The 22500-nt window shown below is 39.8% G+C and overlaps 2 protein-coding genes and 1 non-coding gene across 3 annotated transcripts in view; all 3 read right to left on the reverse strand.

The window, feature by feature from the left end:
- Nucleotides 1-17294, reverse strand: part of LOC138029370 (uncharacterized) — a 40145-nt gene extending 22851 nt beyond the window's left edge. Inside the window, exons 1-5 of the mRNA XM_068877121.1 lie at nucleotides 17129-17294; nucleotides 13541-13648; nucleotides 8926-9033; nucleotides 5641-5802; nucleotides 3300-3377 (exon numbers count right to left, since the gene is read on the reverse strand). Coding sequence (XP_068733222.1) covers nucleotides 3300-3377; nucleotides 5641-5802; nucleotides 8926-9007 — 322 coding nt within the window. The 5' untranslated portion in view covers nucleotides 9008-9033; nucleotides 13541-13648; nucleotides 17129-17294. The remainder of the gene's footprint in view (nucleotides 1-3299; nucleotides 3378-5640; nucleotides 5803-8925; nucleotides 9034-13540; nucleotides 13649-17128) is intronic.
- Nucleotides 17295-19622: 2328 nt separating this feature from the next.
- On the reverse strand, nucleotides 19623-19695 carry Trnas-uga (transfer RNA serine (anticodon UGA)). Its single transcript has one exon. It is a non-coding gene; the product is annotated as a tRNA-Ser (tRNA).
- Nucleotides 19696-20011: 316 nt separating this feature from the next.
- LOC138029371 (uncharacterized) overlaps nucleotides 20012-22500 on the reverse strand; it is a 3674-nt gene continuing 1185 nt past the window's right edge. The window contains exons 2-3 of the mRNA XM_068877122.1: nucleotides 21524-21667; nucleotides 20012-20710 (exon numbers count right to left, since the gene is read on the reverse strand). Of these exons, the coding sequence (XP_068733223.1) occupies nucleotides 20247-20710; nucleotides 21524-21667 (608 nt within the window). The 3' untranslated portion in view covers nucleotides 20012-20246. The remainder of the gene's footprint in view (nucleotides 20711-21523; nucleotides 21668-22500) is intronic.

Here is a 22500-nt window from a genome sequence, read left to right on the forward strand (position 1 = left end):
TAGATTTCGCTGGAAAAATCGATATCACAGTCATCCCTTCGTGATTTATGCGATCAGTTGGTTTTTCAGGTGAAATTAACCATGGAATTCACTAGTTAGGCAGCGAAGAAAATGAAATAATTAAGCAATTTCTGGGAAAACCAAGAGGCGGACAGTTCCAAAGCCTTTTATTTTCACTAATCCTATAGCCAGTACGAATAAACAAGCCGGGAGCTCCGCTTTTAGGCTTGGCTAAATCTATATATTAATTTCTTTTAATTGGGAAAACTCGAACACTATGGCATACTTAAGTGGATTAGTCCTATAATGGACTCATACAAAGCTACCTTTCCAACAGATAACAATTTGTAGATTCTATAATTTAATGGTCATATTTCCTCGCGCTTCAGTATTTCCTTTAATTTAGATAATCTTACATTCTCCGACCTCGTCAAGCACAAATTCCATGACTTCTGCTCTCTGAGGATATCTGTTAATGTGCGTGTTGTTTGTAAATATAACTTGTTCTGAGTAGAGAGCTCGTAGGAGATGTAGGTATTGGTACATTGACAATTGGTTGCCAAATTAAAATAACAAATATACTCACTGAACGTTTAAATTATTTTGAAACAAATCTAGAAGTGAAATACCTGTTGAAAGTGTGTTTCAGAACCGCCCGGTGCTTCAATGCTATGTGCATACACTTACTTCTTAGAAGCCTCAGAAGTTAAAGTGTTGTTTTAAAAACACACCTGGCTAGTTTTTTCTCGGGACAGGTGCAAATGAGATATGTGTCATGTGATTGCGAACAAGCCATTGAATTCCCTTAGGATAGTAGATCAGAGCAGAAGCTACTCTTCTTAAAAACTCTTTTTCTTTGGCCATCTCAGTTTTATCAGGAAGAATACACAAAGAGCGGTGACAAGCATCAGATACAAACGCATCCTTTGAAATTATTTTTTACTTGACGTTTCGTATGTATACTACTAACTTACTCGCAGTAATCATAGATTAGGAAGTGCGTTTGAGCATAGTTAATAGAGGGGACTGGTTTGGAAGCTCGGCAAACATCAAAGGAGCAAACAAAGATGCCAAGATTTAGGTTGGAAAGTCCACGACCGTGCACAATCTTTTGTTTTGTTCTCATACACTATGCATGAATTACGTAACCAACACGTTTCTATTGGTTAGTCCCTCAGTACGGAGAAAACAACAATTGTGTTTTGTGCACGGTCAGGGCCAAAAAAAGAGAACAAAAACCCGCAACAAACAAAGTTGTCGGGTTTCATAACCATTCCCGTCTATTAACTGTGGTTCGAGCTGCTGCCGTTCTTTCGTTGTGACATTTAGATACATTAATTATTTACATTTTGACTGAGGATGGTTGTGTTGCATCAAATGGCAATTTAATATAGAGAGCGTTTAACTGACAACTCTAATTCTACAGGGGGTACGGGGTGGGGGGTGGGTTTTCGTTTGGTCATTGTCTGTTGATGTGTTATGAATTGCTTATATATTTTATACCTCGTCTTTGATTTAACACTTTGCAAGTATTGAGCAAATGCAAATTGAACATCCGCGAGGGTCGACTGGAATCCACAAATTTACGATACAATTTACATTTTCAGTACATGATCTTATTCTGCAAAAAGTCTCCCCCGAGAGGGTAATTACTTTGTGGTTTCTGCTTCCCTTAAAATATTTTCGAAAATGATTGAGTTTTTGATAAAAAAAGAGTGTTTTTGTAACGAGCTTTTAAATTTTTCAAAATAAAGAAATCCCTGTTTTCGGCATGGGGAAATGATTTTTCCGTGCCATTTGTCTGATTCAAAATTGTTGTAAGCCTTAAGCCCTAGCTGTGCTAATTCCCTTTATACTTCTTCTCTATAATCATTCTCTACGTATAAAATATCCTCCCCTGACCTCGACTGCTTTTCGCCGCTGTTAATACAGAGGATTGCGCTGACTCTGGATGATCTATGATTGATAGGGCGTCGATGCGGTCCACGAAAACAAGGAAGAAGCTGGTTTGTTATTTGTGATTTGTGGCCATTTGGATTGTATTTTCCCGAGGTTTCTTTGAGCTAGTGAGCCCAGCTGGAAGTTAGTTTTAGCTTCCTCCATGTTGCGGTATTTCCGCCATTCCCACGGCTGGCTCTCTTCTAAACAAGTTTGTGGCCTACTGCCTTCCATCCTTCCCGCACTTTGGCAACGGTATTCCTATAAGGACGCGGCCATTGGTTTAAATGACAACCCAAAGTCGTTAATGCATGGAAGCATCGAGTGCAAGTGTCACTCCTTCCCTCACTCAACTGATGTTAGTGTCATAAGGAGCTCTTCTCTCAAAATGTCCAAAAGAGAGAAGCCATTAGGAAAAGCCAAAAGAACATCGCTCAGTCGCCTTTGCTATAAGCTGCTATAGCTTGAAACCAAATGTGTATTTGTCCGGTCACACTAAAAATTGAATTTATACTCTTTTTTATGAGAGCTTCTAATTTTGGGGCAGAGGCTGAACGTTCTTATTCTTTTGACGATTCGAGCCTGAAAACGTTCTTAACATGTTCTTAAAGTTGTGTGGTATACTAAGTTCGACTACAAACTGATTTCAAGTTGTCCTTTAGTGTATCATGCACTTGTTGATTTGCACTCACGTGATCAGCATATGAAAACGCATAATAATAGAACTCAATTCCGGGAGGATTGGGTCGAGACACCAACATGGCCGCCGTATCTCTGTTTGGAGACACTAACATGGTGGCCGTGACGTCATGTGATAAACCACCTTGTTAATGTTAAAAAAATATCCCCAAAACGTCCTACCAAGGACGTATATATACGTCCTATGTTTTGTCACGCAACGACCAACAACGTATATATACGTCCTCAAATAAGAAACATTGTTCTGTTAGCTTATGGTTTCATTTTATCATGAAAAAAACCTGTAACCGAGGCTTTCGGCATCTTCAATAGGCCAGTTTCGTATTCTCACGGTTAGACTGGATCTAGCATGAAATGTAGGCTAATGCGGGTGAAATCATTTCCAGGTGAAAACAAATCCCCCGCATTAGCCTCCATTTCATGCTCGATACAAGCCAATACGAAACTGACCTATTAAAGCCTCCTTGTACCTGATGGAGGATTAGACTAGTACTAAATTAAAGTCAATGCATGCATGGTATGATATTTAAGGGAGGTCGATTTCAATAAAAGGAACTATTTATCCCTCTGACCTTGCAAATATCTCACAAAATGTCTTTTTGTATAAAATGGACAAATGTTACACTACTGTATCAACAACAATACTGTTCCCTTGTTCTTACCGCTTAAGTACGCCAACACAAGAGATGGTTGCAACCCAGTGGCGACTTTTGCGTCCTCCAGCGAATAAATGTAATTCCCTGTAGAAGAAACAATGATGAGAACTTTGGGCAGAAACAACAAATATTATTCTAAAGCATTTGGCAAGCCAACGGAGGGATTCGATCATAAAGCCGAGAAGACCGTATTGTTTTCGTTCTTTTTTTTTTTTTTTGTAGAGGATTATTGTAAATCTTAATACTTGTTTATATTGAAAGTTCATTTCGCTTAAGTCGGCTCAAACCAGTTTCAACGATTCCAAGTAACACTCTTATTAAAAGGATTGGCACTACAACGCAGTATCATGTATTAGCAATGTTGTGGTACCAAATGAAACACGAATTATTGCTGAACAACATGCAGTCATTATTGTGACGTAATATGTCACCGTGGCAACGGGTAAGCCCTGTCAAAAACACTCTTTACTTTGTCTTTAGTTCCTTATATCTCAAAAACGAACTCGGTGACCCCCATTTTTTTATTTCTGAAAAGTAATCAGAAGGGCAAGATGAAACTTTCTGCAAAGTTAAAAAAAAAATCTGTATAGCGGATTGAGAGCCACCTTAATTCTGTGATTTTTTTTAAAGGTGGCTCTGATTCTCCAGTACAGAAATTTTTCAAATCGGCCGAAAGTTTCGTCTTGGCCTTCTGATCACTTTTCAACAATAAAAAATGGGGGTCAACACTTCCTTTTTGAGATACGAGCAAATAAATCCAAAATATAGGGTGTTTTTGCCGGGCCTTTTCGTTCCCAAGGCAACTTATTACATCACAATAATGACTACATCTTGTTTAAAAATAATCGATGTTTCATATGGTACCGTAACATTGCTATACAGTGTTGTCGCGTGATTTGTTCTGAAGGGAGTGTCTTCGAAGGTTGAAACTGTTTTGAGCCACCTTAAATGTAGCATGTTTAAGGAAGGATGGAGTTGGGTTCAAAAGAAACTCTGGTGCTGCGCATGCGTCGGTGGGGAGTGTAACACGAAAAATTCGCTTTTATCCAGCGAGTTAAGGAAGGTAAATAAACCACCTTAAGAAAGATTTCAGTGCGAGGTGGCGTTTTGAGTCTTGGGTCTTCTTCTTCAGATTTAACGAAGGCTAGCGTATGATTAACAAGTAGAATGCCTGTTGTCGTGTGTCCGTTCAGTAATAGATCACAGATGGCGTCAAAATGTGGTAAGAACCAAAAATTTGCACACCAGGCGATAGTTGAGTGTATCACTGATGTTCTTACCACATTTTGACGTCTTCTGTGGTCTACCCGTATTACAGAACAGACGCACGGCAACATGGAATCTGTTTGTTCAGGTTCAGTATAAAATAAAGAATTAAAAAGATTTTGATGGTGACGTCAGCTATGGGTCTGTCCTCTAATAGATGATTGGTGAGAATAAATGCATGCATTATTGAGGCTAAAGATGCGACCAGATGGTTAGTTACAAAGCATGGTAGACTTGACCTCAGAACCTCCAAATTCGAGGCCAAAAGGGATCGGAGCGGGATTGGAACCAGGCACAAAACGCACGTCAATCCAACACCCTCATCACGGCATCACGTCGTCTTCCGAACAAGGCGTTTTTAAGTGACTCGACCAGCGTTCATATTAGGCTTCCCAAAGAGTATCCGCATGTAACCAGATACCAATTCGGAGGAAATAGGCCATTTTACAGTTGTTTGATCAGTGACCTAGCCTATGAATGGCTGCGAAGCTGCCGGTGACCTTGTATTGATACAGACCTCGATGCTTTTATCATGTAAATCGCGTTGTTGTAATTCTAATTAGTCTACATTAACATTACAAAAGCACGAAGTTTTGTATCAAAGCAGGGTCAACAGCAGCCTCGCTTCCATTCTTAGGCCAGCTAACCTAGCTACAACTGTAAAATTGTCTATGAGCTTGGTACATCTTCTTTGATTTGCAATTTATTATCAACTTTTGGTTTTTGTATAATCTCACGCGGTTAGACTGGGACGAGCATGTAATGGAGGGTAGTGTGGAAGAAGTATCCATGCATCAGCCTCCATTCTATGCTTGTCCATGTCCTCCCATGAAACTGGCTTACAAGACTGATTTTTCTGATGTTTGCGAGTTGGAAGTTGTAAAAAGGCCTAAGAACTTTTAACACGCTGGCGTTGCGAAAGTTCTAAATCGTTCGCTTACACAGCCCAACACTTTCTTCAAGATCCGCTGACCGTTGTAATTTTGCGCTAAAATTTGTCGCCAGTTGTACGAGTCGACCCACTTCTCCCTTCCCCCCTAAGAAAAGCATGGATAATAGTAAACAACAACAAACAACTCACCCAAACTAAAATGTGCTTTCGCTCTGTTGCTGTGAAGTTTGGCCTTAAGGAGCTCATCTTTGCAGTTAACCGCAATTCCTTCTGTGTAAACTCGTATGGCTTCGCTAAAATCTTTCCCTCTGCATATTTCATTCCCTTTTATCAGGAAAGCATTTGCTTTAGCTAAAAAGAAAACGCAAATAAACACAAGTTTCGAGGGAATTTTCGATAAAGCACACGGTAAAGACAATGGAGAAGTATTGCATCGGGTCTACGGAAAACGGCAAAGTGGTCAGGCAGAAATTTGCGTTTTTTCTAAAATTCAAGGAAACGTGCTTGATTTTAGCTGATTCCTTGAGACTGCAGATGTCGAGGAGCTTCTCAAAAAGAGAGAAATGTTAGAAAAAGAGAAATTACATGATTTAACGACAAGAAGTAGCGTGTCGTTTGCAGTTTCACTTGGACGCGATGCTACATTTCTCCAATGATAAGTCTAGTTTTCAAGACTACAATTTTGGACAAAACTCTTTGCGAAAATGACACACACTACTTTAAGTCATTCCCTTAGTTGCCTGTGTGATAAAGGATTGACTTCTCCATACCTTCCCCTTCCCCCTAATCCAATGTTGGTTAAGAAACGGCAAAAGGCCTGCACAGCATTTTTCACCACATTATAAACATTGGTATCGAAACATTCGATAGCCTGGATTTACTGGATTTACTTTTGAAATTTTCTTGATAATGATGACAGGATGTCATCGAAACGTCGAAATCTCTCTACGTTAGTTTTTCTCATAAATAGAAGACTTTAGACTTAAATTTTTCCAAGAGCTTTGTCCAAGATTATAGATCTGCAAAGTCTTTTTTTGTTACTTTCACAAAAACCCTACAGATTTGGCTACCAGTTCGAGATTCAATACGGGAACTAATTTTTTATCCATCGCAAACAATCAATCGCGAACCTACTTTTATTTTCTTAACAAGATCCGATAAGCAAAAAAGGAGGAGTAACGCTCAGATGATGCCATAGACCTCTCTCATAATGGCCGTCAAATAAAATATTCTTCTGTTTGAATTCTAATAAGCCCTTCTAGCCTCGCTACGACGCGCAAATTTCAAAAGATTTTTTTTTTCAAAATGAAGGCAGTAGGTCTAATTAAAAAAAATACAAAAGAATGTCAAGGTGGTCTCCATTTATGAAAGTGGTTTATAGCTTTCAAAATGGAAACTTGTCATCTTAATACAGTTTTCAGTTTTAGTTCAAAGGGTATACTCCCATTTAAGTTAGCGAGACTCCAGTCTAAAGTTCCCCATTATCAACACTATTCCGACCGGTTAGCACACTTGGTAAAGCATTATACTGCTAGCAGTCCCTTTCTAGATAGTCAAGAAGGAGCAAGACATCGCAAAAGGCCTCAGCCCGGCGAGACTATAGCAGGCGAAAAAAAGAGAAGACACTGGGGGAGAGGGGGAACGAAACTCTTTCCCAGCCCCCCTCCGCTCGTTAGCTCCAGTTTTCGCTTGGCTGTTTTGAGCAATGGACTGTTCATAAAGGGACTGCTTACAGTCAAGTAACGCATCAAACCACCTGGTGTACGGGAGGTGTTTCCAGAAAGCTAGTCTGATCCCTTTGGTTAGTACCAGAGATCACTTACTTGGCTCGACAACGAAGGCCAGTTCAAGCAGGTTTAAAGCTTTAGATAAACCAGTTTAAGATTACACCCAAGAAAACAAATTAAAAGCACTCGGGCAAAAACTGAAGAGATTATCTCAAGCATTTTTTTCAAATATTTATCACCAGGCTTTAGCAGGAGCCAAGAAAATGCTTTGACTTCACTACCAAATAATTAACTTTCGTCTTGTCGACCCGGTTTGATTATTTGGTGCGACTCGTCGCAACAATTCGCCTTGTGTGACAGGGACAATTTCATGAAAATCATTGTCGCGGCGGCAGAACTTTGTCGCCGCGATCAGTCGCACGAATTCAAACCAGTTTGAACTCGTGCGACTTATCGCAGCGACAAAATTAGCGATAGCAGCGTTGTCGCATCGTGTGTACAGTTCCGGCAACAAGTCGTTGCGACAAAATATAAATGAACCAATGATAGAGCGTCATATGGTCAGCCATATCAAATTACCAACCTAGTTCACATTCCCCCTCATACGAGATCACTGCGTATGCACCGAACATGGCGTGGTGTCGCAGCGACTTGTTTTGCAAGTAGTAAAAACGGAGCAACTTGTTGCAGAGACCTGTCGCCTAGTGCGTCTCGGCCTTCAAGGTTGCAAAAACATGAAAACAAAGCTGGTTTTAATGAGAGGTAAAATCGTGCTGCAAGTGAAGTATGGTTTACATTATAGTAAATTTTTATTTTCCTATGCAAAACGATGTAAGATTACCAAATTCAAAATTTTGTCTCGAACGTCGGCACACAACGGTAAAATGTTCATCCTTGCCTTTTATTGGATAACAAACATCTTCCGCTTGTCCCACGACAAATTTTAAAATGCTTGACTTTGTTCAGAATTTGAAATTCAGGGAAGCTTAGCTAACCTTCCCAGAACTCTAAAGAACAAAGACGGTGAATGACAGCCATTATTTTATGGAAAATTACGCAGTAACAATTAAACTGGAATCAGGAATTGGTGGTCTCACTTCTTCCATAGTTAATGCATGGAGAGGGTTATGAAACTCGACAAGTTCCTTTGTTTGATGTTTTTGTCCGTATTTTTGGCCTTGACCCTGCACAAAACACACCTTTTTTCGATACGATAACCAATCAAATCCTTCGATTGAATTATGTGCGACTAATTTGGGAACCCGTGCGAGACCCAAACAAAAGATTGTACATCAGACCCTTTTGCAGATACGGCGGCCATTTTGATTTTTATTGTATCGAAAGACACTATGGGATGCTCAGGGGACAAATTAATACGTTTTGCCCCCTGGGCATCCCATAATAGTTATTTGAAACAATAGAAATCAAATTGGCCACCGTATCTGCAAAAAGGTCTATTGCGACAACATTGTTAACGCTTTTGAAGGTTTTAAGGTTTCATAACCAGTCCCTCGATTAACTATGCTTCTTCCAAAGCTTTCAATGCCTGGAGAATGCAAATCAAGGGGTCCCCTTCCTGTACTCGTTAACTTCTGGTTTGTTACTTGAAATGGCTGCGTTAACATTCGAGGTATGGGACATGTAGAATTAGCCTGCCGTTGTTAACAACCCGAGTAGTGAATTCGGACCTGGTTTGTTTTTTAGCATCAGCATACAGACTGAAAGCAAGCAGCATACTCGAACTCACCTTTCAAGGTGTCTTCGTCGGAATCCAGCTTTCCTGTCTCGGCAACTGAGTTGATATCGGATCCATTTGCTTTCTCAGCCATGTGCACTGGCAGTTCTGTTTAGAGGCCTTACGTTTTAAAAGATATAAAGAGCTAGTTCTTTAAAATTTTATTTGTATATGAAGGCAGACAAGAACTATCAGATTATGACATCAGTGTTGGAGTAACCATAGTATGAGTTCATAACCAGCCATTTTATAGTTGTATTCCCCATGAGAAAACTGCTGATGATTATGGGAATGAAACATTTGTTCAAAACATTTGAGTTCTGTGCGGATGGGAAATACCCGTAGCAGGAAGCACTTCATGAATACATAACCCCCTCAACAAGGACAATTTTATTTATAACAAGTTTTACTTGCTCGAGTGGTTGAAAAATCTGATGGTGTGGCCGACTCGTCAAAATTAAAAGATATTAGACCCCAAGCCCCTCTCGTCAAGATCAAGATGGCGACGAGTTTGAGTATGACTGAAAAATGGATACTCCAAAATAAGTTGAGACACTTCGTGACACATATACAAGGGCAACATTTGGTGACGTTACGTGGCAATACCAGACAACCACAGTGTTAATCCGCCTTTGCAGATAAACAACACTCTGTTTACGCAGAGAATAACTGCTGAATTAGGCACTGATCTTTAGTAATTAGTGTTAAGCGCTGACTCGAAACTTTATATTTAGTAAGATCGTTTGGTACTTTATATACACGAAACTAAGTGTCCCCGGCCTTAGTATTTCTGGTCACGACCCTCAGTGTGTCTCCGCGTTCCAACCTTATTTCCGTCTCAAAGATAAATGAGTTTTTTCCGAGTACATGTATCTCTTAAATTCTAGCTCGTTCTTTGAACTGCTGTAAATTTAGCGACATTTCATGCGAACAGAAATTACAAACACGTGGACGTAATTTCTGGGAGAGATGTCAGAATGGTGATTTAAAAATCAGTTTCCTTTTGCGAAACTACTGTAGATAGATCCAGAAAGTAACCCGGTTGTGTCTGTAGGATGATTAATTACATTAAAAAGAAAAAGTTTCCCGGTTGAGACTCGATAAACCGTGAAGGAGCGTAAAAACCTGGCATCAGAAGATGTAGACTTTCGAAAAGTCCTTCGTCTAGATACGCGCGGAACGGACTTTTCATAATTGATTGGCGACAATTTAGGTACCCAAATACGTGTCGCTTAGGTAGGCCACTCAGTGTAGTCATCGTGGACCACAGGTGATAGAGTTGTCAATCAAAATTTTCCACACGCAGTGAAGATTGATTTTCAAACATGCTACTAAAGCCCTGGCAAAACTATCGAACAAAGTTGGATCCAACATCCAACATTGTTGGATGTGAATGTTGAGATAGTGGCAAGACTGTATCCAACATTGCTAGACGAAACAAGCTACCGGTGCACGTTGGCGCTAAATTTGAAAATATGGCGCTAACACACAAACTAAAAGCTCTTGTAGCGTTTATGGTTCTCGAGCTGTTAGGGGACCCAAATGACCGTGTCAAGCGAGGGAAAACTAGTGAATGGCTAAAAGAACGATCCGAAAAGGGAATGTTCCAAACTGTAATACAATTATCGCTGCAGGATACGCCTGCATTTAAGGAGATGATGCGAATGAGCCCGGATCAGTTCAAAGAAATTTTGAACGCAATTGAACCGGACATATGCAAACAGAGCACCAAAATGGGCGGTGAACCGATTATTCCCGCTGAAAGGCTGGCTTTAACGCTCAGATTTTTGGCTACCGGAGAGAGTTTTCGATCCCATCATTTTAAATTTAGGATCAGTAGACTTGCAATATCTTACTTTGTGACGGAAGTATGTGAAGCAATAACCAAAAGGCTGGGCCCTTCTTACTTAAAAGTGCCTTCGTCTGAGCAGGAATGGCTACAGATTGCAAAACAGTTTGAAGAGAAAAGGAACTTTCCGAATGCTTGGGAGCCATCGACGGGAAGCATATTACCCTCCAACCTCCTCCAAACTCGGGATCTCATTATTATAACTGTAAACCGTCACATGCATTCCATTGTCCTATTGGCTATTGCTGGTCCCGATTGTGACGTTCTCTATGCAGATGTGGGAACTAATGGCCGCGCATCAGATGGTGGCATATCGAATAAGTGTTGCTTTCTTAAGGCACTTGAAGGAAACAAGTTGGGAATTCCACCAAGTAGGCCACTACTGCCATCTTTGTTTTGCAAATGACGCGAGAAGCCTAGGCTTGAAAATAAAATAGCGATTCTTGATTGGCTGGCAGAGCGAACGTGACCTGCTTCAGGATACAACTTTGTTGGAAGGGCGGCAAAACACTCTAACATTTTTTCGTTGTTGAGCAAAATGTTTGATCAAAAGCAAACTCTATCCAACATTTGATCGGGCAAAAATTGTTGGACAAACAGCCTCCAACATAGGCGGCCAAACGGTCCAACAATGTTGGATCGAGCAAAGTTGGAAGGTTGAATCCAACTTTGTTCGATAGTTTTGCCGGGGCTTAAGGCTACCGGATATTCCAAATTACGCGACCATCAAAGGAAAATAATTGAAGAATATCTGTCTTGCATAGATCTGTTTGTGTCTTCTCCAACCGGAGCTGGGAAAAGTCTGACCTTTGAACTAGTCCCGTGGTCAGGCAGAAATTTGCGTTTTTTCTAAAATTCAAGGAAACGTGCTTGATTTTAGCTGATTCCTTGAGACTGCAGATGTCGAGGAGCTTCTCAAAAAGAGAGAAATGTTAGAAAAAGAGAAATTACATGATTTAACGACAAGAAGTAGCGTGTCGTTTGCAGTTTCACTTGGACGCGATGCTACATTTCTCCAATGATAAGTCTAGTTTTCAAGACTACAATTTTGGACAAAAAATTTAGGCAATGACAAAATGGAGAGTTGGACAATTTTACACTTGGCTCGACAACGAAGGACAGTTCAAGCAGGTTTAAAGCTTTAGATAAACCAGTTTAAGATTACACCCAAGAAAACAAATTAAAAGCGCTCGGGCAAAAACTGAAGAGATTATCTCAAGCATTTTTTTCAAATATTTATCACCAGGCTTTAGCAGGAGCCAAGAAAATGCTTTGACTTCACTACCAAATAATTAACTTTCGTCTTGTCGACCCGGTTTGATTATTTGGTGCGACTCGTCGCAACAATTCGCCTTGTGTGACAGGGACAATTTCATGAAAATCATTGTCGCGGCGGCAGAACTTTGTCGCCGCGATCAGTCGCACGAATTCAAACCAGTTTGAACTCGTGCGACTTATCGCAGCGACAAAATTAGCGATAGCAGCGTTGTCGCATCGTGTGTACAGTTCCGGCAACAAGTCGTTGCGACAAAATATAAATGAACCAATGATAGAGCGTCATATGGTCAGCCATATCAAATTACCAACCTAGTTCACATTCCCCCTCATACGAGATCACTGCGTATGCACCGAACATGGCGTGGTGTCGCAGCGACTTGTTTTGCAAGTAGTAAAAACGGAGCAACTTGTTGCAGAGACCTGTCGCCTAGTGCGTCTCGGCCTTCAAGGTTGCAAAAACATGAAAACAAAGCTGGTTTTAATGAGAGGTAAAATCGTGCTGCAAGTGAAGTATGGTTTACATTATAGTAAATTTTTATTTTCCTATGCAAAACGATGTAAGATTACCAAATTCAAAATTTTGTCTCGAACGTCGGCACACAACGGTAAAATGTTCATCCTTGCCTTTTATTGGATAACAAACATCTTCCGCTTGTCCCACGACAAATTTTAAAATGCTTGACTTTGTTCAGAATTTGAAATTCAGGGAAGCTTAGCTAACCTTCCCAGAACTCTAAAGAACAAAGACGGTGAATGACAGCCATTATTTTATGGAAAATTACGCAGTAACAATTAAACTGGAATCAGGAATTGGTGGTCTCACTTCTTCCATAGTTAATGCATGGAGAGGGTTATGAAACTCGACAAGTTCCTTTGTTTGATGTTTTTGTCCGTATTTTTGGCCTTGACCCTGCACAAAACACACCTTTTTTCGATACGATAACCAATCAAATCCTTCGATTGAATTATGTGCGACTAATTTGGGAACCCGTGCGAGACCCAAACAAAAGATTGTACAGGGTCACGGTCAATTCAACATTCAACATCAGACCCTTTTGCAGATACGGCGGCCATTTTGATTTTTATTGTATCGAAAGACACTATGGGATGCTCAGGGGACAAATTAATACGTTTTGCCCCCTGGGCATCCCATAATAGTTATTTGAAACAATAGAAATCAACCTGGCCGCCGTATCTGCAAAAAGGTCTATTGCGACAACATTGTTAACGCTTTTGAAGGTTTTAAGGTTTCATAACCAGTCCCTCGATTAACTATGCTTCTTCCAAAGCTTTCAATGCCTGGAGAATGCAAATCAAGGGGTCCCCTTCCTGTACTCGTTAACTTCTGGTTTGTTACTTGAAATGGCTGCGTTAACATTCGAGGTATGGGACATGTAGAATTAGCCTGCCGTTGTTAACAACCCGAGTAGTGAATTCGGACCTGGTTTGTTTTTTAGCATCAGCATACAGACTGAAAGCAAGCAGCATACTCGAACTCACCTTTCAAGGTGTCTTCGTCGGAATCCAGCTTTCCTGTCTCGGCAACTGAGTTGATATCGGATCCATTTGCTTTCTCAGCCATGTGCACTGGCAGTTCTGTTTAGAGGCCTTACGTTTTAAAAGATATAAAGAGCTAGTTCTTTAAAATTTGATTTGTGTATGCAGACAAACAAGAACTATCAGATTATGACATCAGTGTTGGAGTAAACATAGTATGAGTTCATAACGAGCCATTTTATTGTTGTATTCCCCATGAGAAATCTGCTGATGATTATGGGAATGAAACATTTGTTCAAAACATTTGAGTTCTGTGTGGATGGGAAATACCCGTAGCAGGAAGCACTTCATGAATACATAACTCCCTCAACAAGGACAATTTTATTTATAACAAGTTTTACTTGCTCGAGTGGTTGAAAAATCTGATGGTGTGGCCGACTCGTCAAAATTAAAAGATATTAGACCCCAAGCCCCTCTCGTCAAGATCAAGATGGCGACGAGTTTGAGTATGACTGAAAAATGGATACTCCAAAATAAGTTGAGACACTTCGTGACACATATACAAGGGCAACATTTGGTGACGTTACGTGGCAATACCAGACAACCACAGTGTTAATCTGCCTTTGCAGATAAACAACACTCTGTTTACGCAGAGAATTACTGCTGGGTTAGGCACTGATCTTTAGTAATTAGGGTTAAGCGCTGACTCGAAAATGTTCTGGTGCGCCATATTTAGCAAAACTTTATATTTAGTAAGATCGTTTGGTACTTTATATACACGAAACTAAGTGTCCCCGGCCTTAGTATTTCTGGTCACGACCCTCAGTGTGTCTCCGCGTTCCAACCTTATTTCCGTCTCAAAGATAAATGAGTTTTTTCCGAGTACATGTATCTCTTAAATTCTAGCTCGTTCTTTGAACTGCTGTAAATTTAGCGACATTTCATGCGAACAGAAATTACAAACACGTGGACGTAATTTCTGGGAGAAATGTCAGAATGGTGATTTTAAAATCAGTTTCCTTTTGCGAAACTACTGTAGATAGATCCAGAAAGGAACCCGGTTGTGTCTGTAGGATGATGAATTACATTAAAAAGAAAAAGTTTCCCGGTTGAGACTCGATAAACCGTGAAGGAGCGTAAAAACCTGGCATCAGAAGATGTAGACTTTCGAAAAGTCCTTCGTCTAGATACGCGCGGAACGAAGGACTTTTCATAATTGATTGGCGCCAATTTAGCGACCCAAAAACGGGTCGCTGAGCTAGGCCAATCAGAGTAGTCCTCGTGGACCCCAGGGGATAGAGTTGTCAATCAAAATTTGCCACACGCAGTGAAGCGTGATTTTCAAACATGCTACTAAGGCTACCGGATATTCCAAATTACGCGACCATCAAAGGAAAATAATTGAAGAATATCTGTCTTGCATAGATCTGTTTGTGTCTTCTCCAACCGGAGCTGGGAAAAGTCTGACCTTTGAACTAGTCCCGTACGCTTTTGGTCGTTCACTTGGAGCGGGTGGCAATGCTATCGTCTTCGTAATTCTTCCACTGATTTCACTCACGAAAGATTTGGTCTCTAGCCGGTCGCTATTTAGGAGACAACACATTTAAAATCTTAAGTATAAACGGGTGTCTGGAAGTCCCGAGGCGATTCCCAACGACTATTAACACATTTTTTGTCGAATGGAACAAAAATTTTAAGATGCATGTGTATTCATCGACGAGAGTCATTGCATCGCTAAATGGTAAGCTTAAGTTTGACTAAGATGTATCTTTTAATCCCGGTCTAGTACGTCTCCTACACGGAAGCATACCTGATCTTTCATGAGTGAAATCAATTGACTTTCTTGACGATTCGAAGCTTTCCCTTACTTGCTAATCTTTCGAATATATTAGTCTTTCGTTTCTATCAGCACAAATCAAAGCACAAGTGTTGGTCCAGAAAATACCACTGGAGATCTCCTTTCCAAGCGGCGACTCGGGATTGAACAAAAGCTTTCGTTTTATTTCATCTTTGTTTCTGATACCTTTAGCACAAAGTTAACAAATTTCCTCTTTCCATTTCGTAGAAACAAACATGTTCGACTGTTTTCGTCGGATTGCGCCATCAAGTTCAGGGCTTGCGAATGACGTCATCCCCTTTTTGGCGCGAGACGCAAATGAAAACTTTGCAAGCGAGACAAGTCGACCTCTCGCGACTTCGTCGCTCGCTCATTCACTTCGCGTACGAAAAATCACTTCTGGGGTTATCGTGAGGTCGACTTGTGGCGAGTCTACAGAAGATGTGGTTAGTTTTGACTCCAAATATACGTAAAAGGCGTCGCCCCTCTGAAAGAAACATATTTGGCTAAGTTGCAAGAAAATCTATACTCTGTAAACTACACTCTACTTAGTTTTTGTTTCAAACTCGTGATTCACATCAAACAACATGGCGGAAGTGAAAAAAGGACTTTCCATTGCGAATTTGAAGAGCATTTCGTAGAATAAGCTATCAAATTTGCCCTTGCACTTTCTTAAGACCTTAAATTCCATTTAAAGATCAAGTGGCTGGCAATACAGTCGGGAAACAATTACGCGATCTTAGTCACAGTACAACCGGTTTAGTGAGCAAAAAATTGGGGCCAAATCAAGCCGTCAATTGTGAATCACAAATGTTTTGTTTATTATTTTAAATGTGATCTGTGTGATGCAGATTATGTTGGGTATACAGCCCGACACCTTGACCAACGCATTGCTGAACACAAAAATTCGGCAATCGGCCGACATTTTTTGAAAGCTCACCGCCGGTAGGAAAAATCTTTTGAAAGATTGCGAATTTTCCGTTAGAATTTTTTTTTCTTTATAAGTAGTATATTTAACTTCGTTGATAATAAAATTTGCTTTATATTTTTACAGTACTTCATTGAGGTCGACGCTAGGCTTGAAATGGGAGTGAATTCAGTGTCGCTCGAGTGTAAAGTGAACCGAGGCTATGAAAAGAAAACTCGCTCAACACAATTTGAATTAATTCTTTATGAAACAAAAAGATGAAGAAATAAGTTATCAAGGAACCGATCAAACAAATGAAAGCCAAAACGAATTAAAAGAAGGAGAGAAAATGAGGAAAATACAACTCTGACATGTGTTAGTCCTGTTGGATCCCAAGAGGTCATATGACGTGGGGTTTGATATACTCACTGCTCTATCACTGAAGTAATTCAGCGTTTTCGGCGGCTCCGCATTGTAAGAAGCTGTAGAATTTTTAGAATGACCATAAAACAGCGAAAAAATAGCTAAAGCAATAAAACGGAAGAAAACCATAACCAAGAAGAAAATCTTGCTGCTTTTCTTCCACGGAAGCCGTCGAAGCAAAACCCATATTTTTCAAGAAGACTGTATATTACGTAGTGTTTTTAGAAATTATGACTTCTTTTTCCTTCCGATGGATGGAACCCGTGCTGGATTGTATTTTAGTGCTTCCAGTTCATTTTAAGCTAAAATATGTTATAGAGCCGACGAAACTGAAACTGGAAAACCGAGAATACGAAGCGCCGTATGTATCCTCCACAGAAAAACTCTCTGATTACGAAATTACATTATGTCATGGTATACTCACCTTAAACACAGCTATTTTTCACTGAAATTTGGCTAAGAAAATCATAAAACTGATTATCGTCAATTCATTTAGCCTCACATTGAACTGCAACAGTTTCCCCACTTCGCTATTTTCAACAACTTAAATATAGTGATATTCAACACCTGAGCACTCGCTAGACACCGGAAGTTTGATTAAACAGTATCCCTACTTCTCAAAACAAGCATGAGATTCTGTCAACATTTTTTTTTCATCGTTAATGTTCTTACTCCTGCGTAATTGGCCTACAAAAACGAGCATGCGCTGTAGTTCCAGTGGTTGACATTGCCAAACAAAATTGAAGCTTACATTTTCGCAAACTTTGCCCGTTTTGTAGACATATCCGGTACTCGAACAAACTGGATTCAATCCACACTCAATTGTTAATTCACACATGTTCACTCCGGGAATAAAATCCCAGTTGTTGATAAGCACTAGCAGTGGTATTTGACAAGAGGAATCGCAAATTATGTGGAATTTAATGTTTGCAGAATGAATGAATTTCTGCCGAAATTCAGGGTTTTAACTAGGGTATTTGAGGGGAAGAGGCTTCCCCCCCCCCCCCCACCCCCTACCCCCTACAAAATTCCCAGGTTCCCCCCAAAAAATATTGTTATCATTACTGTATATAAGTATTAAAAACTATATCGGAAAAATCATCCAGACGCTACAAGGTCAGTGCACATGAAGTAAGTATTGCCTGTCCAAGTACACTATATGACAAGGAACATGGAGTATTACAAACTGCTGGCGGCCTTACAAGAGGCTCCTTTACCGAGCTGTACATTGTGTTTATGAGTTGATTGGCGACAGCAACATTGTGAGAACGTGATCACGACTAAAAAATAAAATAAAATACACTGTAACATTTCTAGGGCACCCAGCGAGCAAATTAAGCCAAAAGCCTTTGAGAGACATTGTTAGGCTCCTTGTAATGTATAAGAACTGTATAAGAGATGTTTTTATCAACTAGAAAAATTTGATGTGTTCCGATATCTTAGCTGAAAATTGAAGAGTCCAAAAAGTTTAGGGAATAATATCTCAATTTCAGAAATTGCTAGCTGAAAGTTACCTTCTAAGAACTTCCAACCCGACCGAAACTACCAGGTGACCTTTTTAAGTGCCAAAAATTGCAAAGATATCCCTTCCGAAAACGTAAGGGACTACTTTTACCTGGCTGCGAATATTTTAGCCGATGTTTTAGTAAAAAGGTCTGTAGCTGTTTGGCAACGTAGAACCGAAATTATTAGAGCGGTTTTACTCTCCCGAACACATATTTAATCGAAGACTACCGTTTGGGGCCTCTGACATTTCTCAAAATTGTTTATTTATTTTTATATTAATTTATTTATATATTAATTTATTTCATCAATTTGCCTATAAGGCGGGTGCTACACAAAAGAACAAATAGTCCTCTTCTTGGTGTATACACCGACTCAAACCACATATTAATAATAATATTGAATGATAAGCAGGAGCTAGTCAGAATCACGTCGTTTTCGCCTGTCAAAATCGTCTTCCCAAGAAAGTGATTCGGTTTACGAGGCCGTTCCAGTTTCAACTAAATATCAAAATAATTGGGCTGTGAACATTTTCGCCGAAAGAAAAAAGAAGGGTACAAGTGCCAGTTTTAGACTGCGGTGGACTTTTCAAAGACATTGCTAAAATGGGTGCTCTTTCGCTGAACTATCGGATCTCCAAATTCGTTTTACTATTCCCTGGCCTGGGCCCGGTTGTTCGAAAGCCGATTAACTTAATCCAGGATTAGCTTAAACTTTTGTTTCATGTTTTCAACTTGTTGGTGAAAGTTTCTTTTTCTTATGTTTGTTTTTCAAGATTTACTTCTTCTTATGTAAAGTTTTGCCAAATGTCAGCGTTGAAAAGCATTTGGGATTAGAGAAATAAACTTCTTGGTTAATTTTTAATCTGAGATTAGCGTTAATCGGGTTTTGAACAACCAGGCCCTGGAAAAGGTACCACGAAAGTTTTACGTAGAATAATCGCGAAATTTGAAATGCATTGTGTGCGGTAGTTTATTTGTTTCTTTTTTCGGAAGGTTTATTAGCATAAAGGTTCATTAAAATTCAAGTGATCAGTGGCTTGATCAGTTTTTGAACTAACTCGGGCATTTCTTGATCTGTAGTTTCATTAGGTATCAAGACACATGCACCTGACTAAAATAGGGCTCTCCGATTGGCTAAAAGTCTTATGACGTATTAATGAGTTTGAGAAGTACTTTTCAAAACAAAGCAAACCTAATGAAACTACAGATCATGACTTTTAGTCCGACTATAAAAGAAGAGAAATAGTGTTAAATCAGCCCGTTGGAGGTAGCGCGTTTAGTATTGATATTAGCCCTGATAACAGCTGTGATAATATCCTTGCTAACAAAAAAGACCGCCAAGTAAAGCTATGATCTTCGCAGTTATGAACGCAATTTTTGGAATTGCGTGCGTAGAGAAGCCTGAAAAATTCAGGACTTCAACGGGATTTGAACCTGTGACCTCGCGATTCAGGTGCGACGCTCTAACCAACTGAGCTATGAAGCCACTGACGTTGAGAGCTGGTCATTTGTGAGTTCTAATGGTCCCGTGAGGAACGAATCAATGATGAAATGGTATATATGAAATGAATCATATGTAAACTGCGGATATGAAATCAAGTGAACCTATGATCTTCGCCCCCGTTTTCCTCAGACAGTTGATTTAGCATTTTCAATTCAAGACTGCAATCGTTGATTTAATGCAGAGGGAGAACAATAGGATTTCATGGGGGCCAGTAATTATTCATATATAATAACAGGTTATTAATGTATAAAATGTATTCGTTAACTTAATACCATAAAATGTACAGGATAACTGAAAGCAATGTTTGCAGCAGTACGGTCAGTATGATTTATGCAAACTGGCTTAGTTTAATATTTAGCATTTAGTTTAATATTTAATATTTCTGGATGCTTTTGTTGATATGTGCACAACAAGGTAAAGACGGAAGAGAAACAAGAAACTAGCGGGTGAAAAAACTGTGACCTTTTCGAACTTCTAAATGTCGATAGCCACAGTAACTGCAGTTTCTTTTACTGCAAACTGACGTTTCAGTTTTACATGTACCAGGCAAATACATCGACGCAAGTGGTACCACTGTTATTTTCCTCGGACAAATCTACCCAGTCCTGTCCATACCATATCTGCAATTCCTGGTTCTTCAACAAACGTAATGGACTGGTATGGCTGCTTAGAACAAGCTCTGTTGATCCTTGCTTTATTCCTTCAAGAACATAGAAGTGTTTGCCGTGGGATCCACCTTTCAAATCTTTTTCTGTTGGCAGAAGGGCTTTTTTGTTGGCATTTGTGATGATCGTCATAAATGTGTTGCTTGCATAGTAGTTTAAGTTGGTACAGCTCCAGTAGGAAGCATCGTAAGCGGTGTGGCATTTGATGGATCCACTTCTGTGCACGAGCTTCATGGCCTTTACATTTCCGGTTTTAGTCATGTTGAAGGCACCGTATTGATCATCTCGAGCTTTAAAGCAGACCGGATCTTTGTTGATTTTTTGCCACACCTCTGAACATAAAAAAAAAACATTGTTATACATGTTTTTTTGTAGAGCATTGCAACATCATCGACCAGCAACAAAAATTGTCATGATATCAATCGACTGCATGTACAAAGGAGTAGTTTGAACAAACAACTGTCTTGAATAGATTGCGACTTTTTCATTGAAAGCCCACGAATTCGAGTTGGAATCTTTGTTGCTCACTGCCCTGCTCTGATTGCAATATTTTATACCTGCATTGTGGTAGTTGCCAACTCGAAAGCTTGTCGTCTTTAGCCACTACACACTCTCCCTTGCAAGTTAAATTTCCTATTATTTATCTCATTCTCTTCTTTTTGCACTTACTTATTCTTGCATTGTAATTTCCATTTTGAATAACTTACTTACTTACTTAACCCTCTTCGTGCTTGGTAGCACATAAGGCCGTAAGGCCATTTTGAATAAGTGTGAATAATAAACTTCAACTTGAATTTGATCTTAATGGCTCTATTCTCTAGTTTTGAAAACAGGATGTTTTCGTGGGAAGAAAAGAAAAATATTGCCAGTCGGGCTGTTAAATGGCAGACATGTTGAGCCCAAAAGAGTTCATGTCAACAAGTTGTTGTATTCAAATGACTTTCTATATGGGAATGGTCATAGCAGCTCTAAGTAAGGAACTGAAGAATTTTCCAAAGACGCCTGGAGAAAAGCTCCAGGTTTGCACATTACTGTCTTACTTTCATTTGTTGAGTTACTTAGTGCATGGCCTCAAACCGGAGTAGGAGATCTTCAAAGATTTGCATTTTGCACAAAAAGAACTAATAAGTAACACAGATCTAGACCTTGACAAGTAGCTTGGATGGGCTGACCAGCATTTTCATCTGAGTATATCCAGTGCTTGCTGTCAACACTGACTTTGCTTCCTTCACTCGCTTTGATTTCGCCGCACGATTCAGCAGGAAGCTCTTGAATTGAGCCCAATGGCACTGCAGGCGAAATGTACAAAACTTCACTAACTATCAGGAGTGGTAGCAAATGCCGTACGGACCCAATGTTAACTAAGATTGAGTGGTTTTAAACTCAGCAAATCTCCTCGAAACCACTTTAATAAACTCTCTTTTTTTATTGGAACCATTTTATAAGAACGTTCAGGCTGAGATGATGATCCAAAATTTTAAGAACTTACTAAGAAAATAAGAGGCTGAGAGACTGTGAAGAACGTCGGCTTTATTTTGCTCATTTGATTTGTTTTTGTCTTTGTGGTTAGCATAAACAAAGGTAAAATAAATGTAAAATTGTAGTCTAACAGGAAAATTAACTTTTTTTTTGACATTAACAATGTAGATTTTTTTTATTGTATGAGACAATAAAGAACAACTCAGTTTGTAGTCTCAGCGTTGACAAGTCGACGGAAAGCAACACGTCAGGAGCCCGCGGCAAACTTTAAATGGCCCAAGTAAACGACAGCGGTCGCTGGCAATCCTTTTTCAACCGTTTCAATTTGATGCCGGTTGAAAAAGTTGATCAACCAAACCAACCGAAAACGGTTTTTTCCAAATAGAACACTAAAAAACCCAACCAACTAAAAACGGTTGATCCCAATAGAACACGACCTTAGTATACCACACAACTTGAAGAACAATGTTAAGAAACTTTCCAGGTTGGAATCGCAAAAAGATAAGAACGTTGAGCCTCAGGTTTATCCGAGTCAAACTCACTCCCAACCATAGATGCCACTAGTCCAGTTCTGGACTCCCTCTCCTGTCACGCAACGCCGGCGTTGCGTGACAGGAGATGAGGTCCAGAACTGCACTAAGAT

The sequence above is a fragment of the Montipora capricornis genome, chromosome 13 (genome assembly GCF_036669925.1).
Source record: "Montipora capricornis isolate CH-2021 chromosome 13, ASM3666992v2, whole genome shotgun sequence".
Lineage (NCBI taxonomy): Eukaryota > Metazoa > Cnidaria > Anthozoa > Scleractinia > Acroporidae > Montipora > Montipora capricornis.